This window comes from Lolium perenne, chromosome 7, assembly GCF_019359855.2.
Source record: "Lolium perenne isolate Kyuss_39 chromosome 7, Kyuss_2.0, whole genome shotgun sequence".
Taxonomy (NCBI): domain Eukaryota; kingdom Viridiplantae; phylum Streptophyta; class Magnoliopsida; order Poales; family Poaceae; genus Lolium; species Lolium perenne.
This window is the reverse complement of record NC_067250.2, coordinates 14902767-14911207: the sequence shown is the minus strand read 5'-3', so window position 1 is coordinate 14911207 and position 8441 is coordinate 14902767. Positions and strand designations below refer to the sequence as shown.

Here is an 8441-nt window from a genome sequence, read left to right as displayed (position 1 = left end):
CGCTTCATCCCACTATGCCACAAAGATGCAAAGTACTCAAACTAAAGACAACAAGAGCATCAACGCCCACAAAACCATTGTGTTCTACTCGTGCAACCATCTATGCATAGACACGGCTCTGATACCACTGTAGGATAACGTTGCATAGAAAACAAAAATTTTCCTACCGCGAACACGCAATCCAAGCCAAGATGCAATCTAGAAGACGGTAGCAACGAGGGGGTATCGAGTCTCACCCTTGAAGAGATTCCAAAGCCTACAAGAGGAGGCTCTTGTTGCTGCGGTAGACGATCACTTGCCGCTTGCAAAAGCGCGTAGAAGATCTTGATCACGATCGGTTCCGGCGCCACGAACGGGCAGCACCTCCGTACTCGGTCACACGTTCGGTTGTTGATGAAGACGACGTCCACCTCCCCGTTCCAGCGGGCAGCGGAAGTAGTAGCTCCTCTTGAATCCGACAGCACGACGGCGTGGTGTCGGTGGCGGTGAAGAAGTCCGGCGGAGCTTCGCTAAGCTACGCGGGAGATATGGAGGAGAGGGGGGCGGCTAGGGTTTGGGAGGGGGTGGCCGGCCACTTCAATGGGGCGGCCAGCTTGTGGTCTTAGGGTGGCCGGCCCCCTCCCTTGGCCCCTCATTATATAGGTGGATCCCCAAGGGTTGGTGTCCAAGTCTTCGAATAAGACCCGAACCAAAAACCTTCCATAAGAGGGGGAAACCTAGCCCATCTAGGACTCCCACCAAAGGTGGGGTTTCCACCTCCCATATGGGGGGTTGGCCGGCCCCCTAAGGGGGAGTCCACTTGGGACTCCTCCCCCACTAAGGGTTGGCCGGCCATGGAGGTGGAGTCCCATGTGGACTCCACCTTCCTTGGTGGTTTCTTCCGGACTTTTCTAGAACCTTCTAGAACCTTCCATAGAACCTTCCGCGACATTTTAATTCACATAAAATGACATCCTATATATGAATCTTATTCTCCTGACCATTCCGGAACTCCTCGTGATGTCCGGGATCTCATCCGGGACTCCGAACAAATATTCGAACTCCATTCCATATTCAAGTACTACCATTTCAACATCCAACTTTAAGTGTGTCACCCTACGGTTCGTGAACTATGCGGACATGGTTGAGTACTCACTCCGACCAATAACCAATAGCGGGATCTGGAGATCCATAATGGCTCCCACATATTCAACGATGACATTAGTGATCGAATGAACCATTCACATACATTACCAATTCCCTTTGTCTCGCGATATTTTACTTGTCCGAGGTTTGATCTTCGGTATCACTCTATACCTTGTTCAACCTCGTCTCCTGACAAGTACTCTTTACTCGTACCGTGGTATGTGGTCTCTTATGAACTCATTCATATGCTTGCAAGACATTAGACGACATTCCACCGAGAGGGCCCAGAGTATATCTATCCGTCATCGGGATGGACAAATCCCACTGTTGATCCATATGCCTCAACTCATACTTTCCGGATACTTAATCCCACCTTTATAGCCACCCATTTACGCAGTGGTGTTTGGTGTAATCAAAGTACCTTTCCGGTATAAGTGATTTACATGATCTCATGGTCATAAGGACTAGGTAACTATGTATCGAAAGCTTATAGCAAATAACTTAATGACGAGATCTTATGCTACGCTTAATTGGGTGTGTCCATAACATCATTCATATAATGATATAACCTTGTTATTAATAACATCCAATGTTCATGATTATGAAACTAATCATCCATTAATCAACAAGCTAGTTTAAGAGGCATACTAGGGACTTCTTGTTTGTCTACATATCACACATGTACTAATGTTTCGGTTAATACAATTATAGCATGATATATAAACATTTATCATAAACATAAAGATATAAATAATAACCACTTTATTATTGCCTCTAGGGCATATCTCCTTCACTAGGACCCACGGCAAACAGCATAGTCCGCGCGGCAAACACTTTGCCGTGAGCTCCCACACGGCAAAGCGCACACGGCATAGAAGGCCACGGCATAGAATCTTTGCCGTGCGCAAACGCAGACCCGCACGGAACAATTTTTGCCGTGTGCTGTGCTGAGCTCCACGGCAAAGTAAAGCACTTGACGACGTCGCCAACGTCGAAGGAACCAGACGGTAGGCCCGAGGCGCAGTCTGCCGTGAGCTAAGTCTTCGCCGTGCGTCGTCGCTTCGCCGTGCGTCTCACTATGCCGTGCGCCAACTCTGCGCCGTGCGCCCGTCTTTGCCGTGAGCCGTCGCTGCGCCGTGCGCTGCACTTCGCCGTGCGCCCACTCTGCGCCGTGTGCCAGTCTTTGCCGTGAGCCATCGCTTCGCCGTGCGCCGTTTCTTCGCCGTGAGCTGTGACTGCGCCGTGGGTCTGTCTGTGCCGTGTGCTTCCTGGAGAAAGAATCGCGGCAAAGCCTTCTCCAAGGATAGCCTACGCCCTCCCAGGCACACAGGTGGGCGACGCGTGGCCTCTTTGCCGTGAGCTAGCACACGGCATAGGTCATTTGGTTTGTTTGCCGTGAGCTGGCACACGGCAAATGCACACTGTTTTTTTTTAATTTGTTTACAGGAATCCCTGCAGTTGAAATAGACATATTGATAGAATTGCATCTAAGCCAACAACACTGGCACTACAGCCACATATTTGCATCAAAGCCAACATAGATTTATAATACATTGACAAAATAGTGCATAATACAAGTTCCATGACCACAAATAGTGCATAATACAAGTTCCATGCATAATACATGTTCCATAACCACAAATAGTGCATGACAAGTGCATGGGTTCATAATTCATTGACACATTGCCCAACACCCGAATATCTAAGAGGTTTCAAGCCGGCGGACGATGCTGAGGTTGTTGAAGCTAGGCTGTCCCCCTGTAGGCGGCGTCATCAAGTTGTCATTCCCATCCTGAGTGGATGGCCCATGGAGCTCAATGTTGTTGGATCCACCCGAGGCATGTAGCTACAAGATAGAAACATGAATAGGCAGCTAACACAAGCCAATACACAAAGTAGAAGCCTTAAAAGTAGACGAACTCTATGGCACAAACTCTTGCACCTCAGCAATCAGGTTTCCAATTCTTTTTTATGGATAATAATCAAGGGCAGCAAGTTTACTGGATACAACTTACCCATGTGTTGATGTCAAAAGGAGGTGGATCAAGCGGAGGAAGAGTGGTGCCACTCGGCATAGAGGCCTGCAAATTAAGAGACGATACTGTGAAGCTGGAACCTGGAGCACACTGGAAACAACATTTTGTGTAGCACATATGCACCAGCTGATCAAGGTATGAGCATCTCCACACAAAAAATAGTACTCATAGTGGCTGAATATTAATATTCCAAATAGGTTAGGTTCTTTTTATCCTATAGACTTCCTAAATCTCTGGGGTGTAGTGGCATGGTGATCTCCCATTTTGCAAGTCTTAGCTTAGAAAGCGACTAAGATTGTGGTTGCCCGTACCCTAATACCTGTTATGCCGTAAGTCTAACAATTAATAATAGATTGTGTTGTACATGACTAAGCTAGTCGGAGCATATACCAGCATTGCACTACTAATAATAACTTATTGTGCAATTTCATTTTCTTACATTGGAATTCATATTTATATGTTCTTTCCAGCCTGAATAATGTGAACACGTGTTTTTCTCCATGTATATTGTTTCAGGCTCAGCGTGGATGATGCTTACTCATCATTTTATTGAATATTGCATCTGGAGATGGGATAATCTACCAAGGACGGTCCTGATGTATTATGCCAATTTTCTCTCTTCACCTAAACAGCAAATAAACTCAGAGCTAGGAGTACATAATTGATTAGTCTGTACATGCTTGTACTACCATTTTATTTGTCTAAATACTTTATTTTTTTGGAATTGAAGAAATACAAACATGCATAGTGAAGATTTTTCTTACTACATGTACATGCAAGATGAAGTTAAGAACATGAAAACATCAAACACAGTAAGGTGTATGGAATTAGGCTTCGTCTTAGGTTCTATGAGCAAGAACTCACCGATAAGTGGGCATCGTGGGCAGTGAGCTTCCGTGTCATCCACAACATCATCTGCTGCTGCATCGCCATCTGCTGCTGGTTCTGAGTAAGGAGGGCCTCGGCCTGTGATACGTCTCCGACGTATCGATAATTTCTTATGTTCCATGCCACATTATTGATGATATCTACATGTTTTATGCATACTTTATGTCATATTTATGCATTTTCTGGAACTAACCTATTGACGAGATGCCGCAGTGCCAGTTCCTGTTTTCTGCTGTTTTTGGTTTCAGAAATCCTAGTAAGGAAATATTCTCGGAATCAGACGAAATCAACGCCCAGCATCTTAAAATCTCCGGAAGCATCCAAAACACCCGAGAGTCGCCAGAGTGGACCCACAGGGGGCCCACACATGGGGCTGGCGCGGCCCAGGCCCTGGCCGCGCCGCCCTATTGTCTGGTGGCCCCAGACCCCCTCTGACGCTGCCCTTCCGCCTATTTAAAGCCTCCGTCGTGAAAACCCTATAACGATGGACGAAACCCGCAAAAACCTTCCAGAGCCGCCGCCATCGCGAAGCCAAGATCTGGGGGACAGGAGTCTCTGTTCCGGCACGCCGTCGGGACGGGGAAGTGCCCCCGGAAGGCTTCTCCATCGACACCGCTGCCATCTCCACCGCCATCTTCCTCAACGCTGCTGTCTCCCATGAGGAGGGAGTAGTTCTCCATCGAGGCTAAGGGCTGTACCGGTAGCTATGTGGTTCATCTCTCTCTATGTACTTCAATACAATGATCTCATGAGCTGCCTTACATGATTGAGATCCATATGATGATGATTGTAATCTAGATGTCGTTATGCTAGTCAAGTGAATTTTACTTATGTGATCTCCGGAGACTCCTTGTCCCACGTGTGTAAAGGTGACAGTGTGTGCACCGTGTGGGTCTCTTAGGCTATATTTCACAGAATACTTATTCACTGTTATGAATAGCATAGTGAAGTGCTTATTTATATCCCTTTATGATTGCAATATGTTTTGTATCACTATTCATCTATGTGCTACTCTAGTGATGTTATTAAAGTACTCTATTCCTCCTTCATGATGTAATGGTGACAGTGTGTGCATCATGTAGTACTTGGCATAGTTTATGATTATGATCTCTTGTAGATTATGAAGTTAACTATTACTATGATGGTATTAATGTGATCTATTCCTCCTCTCATAGTATGAAGGTGACACTGTGCATGCTATGTTAGTACTTGGTATAGTTGTGTTGATCTATCATGCACTCTAAGGTTAATTGAACATGAATATCGAATGTTGTGGAGCTTGTTAACTCCGGCATTGAGGTGCTCTTGTAGCCCTACACAAATAGCGGTGTTCATCATCCAACAAGAGAGTGTAGAGTGGTTTTATTATGTGATCAATGTTGAGAGTGTCCACTAGTGAAAGTACGATCCCTAGGCCTTGTTCCTAAATACTGCTATCGCTGCTTGTTTACTGTTTTACTGCGTTACTACTGCTTGTTTACTGTCCTGGGCAAAGCACTTTTCTGGTGCCGTTGCTACTGCTTATTTACACCACCTGTATTTCACTATCTCTTCGCCGAACTAGTGTACCTATTAGGTGTGTTGGGGACACAAGAGACTTCTTGCTTTGTGGTTGCAGGGTTGCATGAGAGGGATATCTTTGACCTCTTCCTCCCTGAGTTCGATAAACCTTGGGTGATCCACTTAAGGGAAAACTTGCTGCTGTTCTACAAACCTCTGCTCTTGGAGGCCCAACACTGTCTACAGGAAAAGGAGGGGGCGTAGACATCAGCCTGCTGCCTCTGTGCCTTCTCAGCCTCCAATTCAGCCTACGTTGTGTCATCGGAAGGTCATGGATGTTGCAATAGAAAAAAAATGAAGTGTAGGTGACCAAGGAAGAAGAACATACCCGGATCGCGTCAATGGCTATAGACGACGGTGTCGGGCGGGGCTCTACGGCAGGCGAGGAGCTCGTGTTGCCACCTTTGATTTGTCTCAAAGACGGGATGGTCTTGGGATCGACGGCCCCATCACAGACAAACAAGCGACCATGCTTCTTGCCCTCTCCCGCACGCATGGCAACCTCGGGGTCAAATGGCTCGGTCTCGGGGTTCGCCTCGTCGCCATGAGTCTGGGCAAACTTGGACCGATACTTCTTGTCCTTGACTTCGGCGATCTTGCTAACCCACTTCACCGTCCCGTCTTTTTTGTCCGTCTTCTTCCGGTGGTCGCCCCAGATCTTGAATAACGAGGACTTCACGCCTGTCTCTTTTTCCTGCAAAAGATAGCACAATGATACATGAATAGGGGCGCATTTGTGGAATAAGGAACAACATGATGATCAAGGTGAAGAGAATGCATTTTCTCACCTTTTTCTGCTTGCATACTGCGAGGGGGACGCTGCCTTGCGTGTGTGATCCGCCTCCCATCTCGACTCTCTTTAGCTTTTGTTCTTCGTGCTTCCTCTTGTACGCGGCGCTTGTGTAGTGACGGACCATCGCGTGCCAGACTTGCGGTCTAGCGTGACCTACGTACGGAGGAGGGCACTGCATATGCACAAAGTACACATATTAGTGAAAAATGTCCGGCGGTCACCAAGTCACCAAGTCGGTAAGGCGGAAATGGAAGTACCTGCAAGTACTGCCATGGCTGGAAGTTCACGATTTCTCGGGCTTGATCCTTCCGCATCCGGAGCTTGTGTTTCTCAGCATACCAATTGCGGATGGACAAAACACACCCCTCATAGTGCGCATCAGTCACTTTCTTCCGCGCTATGTTGCCGGCCACTTGTATGCAATCATCGCGCTTAGAATAGGGGTCCATAGTAAAGTAGGTCTACAAGGATGCAAAATTGTGAAAAAAAGACATTAGTGAAAGAAAATGACAAAAAGTAGGATTTCGAGCCAGAATTACGGAATGACAAGAGAAGTCAACTCCGGACGTGATAGCCCTATTCGTGAAGGGTTTTTCAAGATAATTTCCGTATCCCAATTCCGTCTTTTGCAGTGGTTAATAGGACACATAAAATGACGCCACGCGGCTCCGCTCGACTTTTTGGCTCCGTTTACTTTGCCAACTGTGCAAAACGGGGCCGCCGGGACATGCGGTATGGCCGTACCGGGCGCGCGCGTGCACCCATCCGCCAACGCGCGAAACGAAAAACATTTAGCACATAAAATGACGTGTCCTAGACCTAAAAACATTTTTCCCTCCATTTATTGAGCGAAGAAAAGTGTGGCCCCAGTTCAAGTCCGGTCAGTTTCCAGCGGATTCGGCGGGACACCGCAGGAAGCGGGAGGGATTCCCAGATGGCTACCGCGCGCATATGGCATGTGATAGGTGGTGCATAGGAGGTATCCTACCGCTGCGCGGAGGACTCGCGCAATACTGAAATGCGCACCATGTAGCTGCTTCACAAAAAAAAACCCTTCCGGCACCCCGAAAATGAAAAAACCGTCGCCCGTGGGTCAGATTGGAAATCCGCGACCGGGGCCTTGCTTCCCATCCTAAGGCCCACGCACGTGCCAAATATGGCCTCGTTCCGACAAACTATGTGGTGAAACGGGCCGTTTCCTACTCATTCCCCCTAAAAGCCATAGAACTCCGGACGTGATAGCCCTATTCGTGAAGGGTTTTTCAAGATAATTTCCGTATCCCAATTCCGTCTTTTTCAGTGGTTAATAGGACACATAAAATGACGCCACGCGGCTCCGCTCGACTTTTTTTGGCTCCGTTTACTTTGCCAACTGTGCAAAACGGGGCTGCCGGGACATGCGGTATGGCCGTACCGGGCTTTTGCCGTGCACCCATCCGCCAACACGCGAAACGGAAAATATTTAGCACATAAAATGACGTGTCCTAGACCTAAAAACATTTTTCCCTCCATTTATTGAGCGAAGGAAAGTGTGGCCCCAGTTCAAGTCCGGTCAGTTTCCAGCGGATTCGGCGGGACACCGCAGGAAGCGGGAGGGATTCCCAGATGGCTATCGCGCGCATATGGCATGTGATAGGTGGTGCGTAGGAGGTATCCTACCGCTGCGCGGAGGTCTCGCGCAATACTGAAATGCGCACCATGTAGCCGCTTAAAAAAAAAACCCTTCTGGCACCCCGAAAATGGAAAAACCGTCGCCCGTGGGTCGGATTGGAAATCCGTGACCGGGGCCTTGCTTCCCATCCTAAGGCCCACGCACGTGCCAAATATGGTCTCGTTCCGACAAACTATGTGGTGAAACGGGCCGTTTCCTACTCATTCCCCCTAAAAGCCATAGAACTCCGGACGTGATAGCCCTATTCGTGAAGGGTTTTTCAAGATAATTTCCGTATCCCAATTCCGTCTGTTGCAGTGGTTAATAGGACACATAAAATGACGCCACGCGGCTCCGCTCGACTTTTTGGCTCCGTTTACTTTGCCAA

General features: G+C 47.8%; 1 protein-coding gene and 1 long non-coding RNA gene across 2 annotated transcripts; both read right to left on the bottom strand.

Annotated features, from left to right (window-relative positions):
• Window positions 1-2831: 2831 nt before the first annotated feature.
• Window positions 2832-4134, bottom strand: LOC139833318 (uncharacterized). The gene is made up of 3 exons (XR_011748793.1): window positions 4026-4134; window positions 3141-3206; window positions 2832-2971 (listed from the first exon to the last, which is right to left on the bottom strand). It is a non-coding gene; the product is annotated as an uncharacterized lncRNA (long non-coding RNA).
• Window positions 4135-5755: 1621 nt separating this feature from the next.
• LOC127316232 (uncharacterized) lies at window positions 5756-6892 on the bottom strand. The gene is made up of 4 exons (XM_051346641.2): window positions 6660-6892; window positions 6398-6574; window positions 5938-6303; window positions 5756-5857 (listed from the first exon to the last, which is right to left on the bottom strand). Exons 1-4 carry the CDS (start codon window positions 6849-6851, stop codon window positions 5756-5758), a joined length of 837 nt encoding a protein of 278 aa, XP_051202601.2. The 5' UTR covers window positions 6852-6892.
• Window positions 6893-8441: the final 1549 nt, after the last annotated feature.

Bases quoted from the DNA above. Each gene is read 5' to 3' on its own strand.
- LOC127316232 (XM_051346641.2), bottom strand. From the start codon at position 6,851: ATGGACCCCTATTCTAAGCGCGATGATTGCATACAAGTGGCCGGCAAC. The intron at 6,575-6,659 runs GTACTTCCATTT...GTGCATATGCAG, and splicing joins AGCCATGGCAGTACTTGCAG to TGCCCTCCTCCGTACGTAGG. The intron at 6,304-6,397 runs GTGAGAAAATGC...TATCTTTTGCAG, and splicing joins CAGTATGCAAGCAGAAAAAG to GAAAAAGAGACAGGCGTGAA.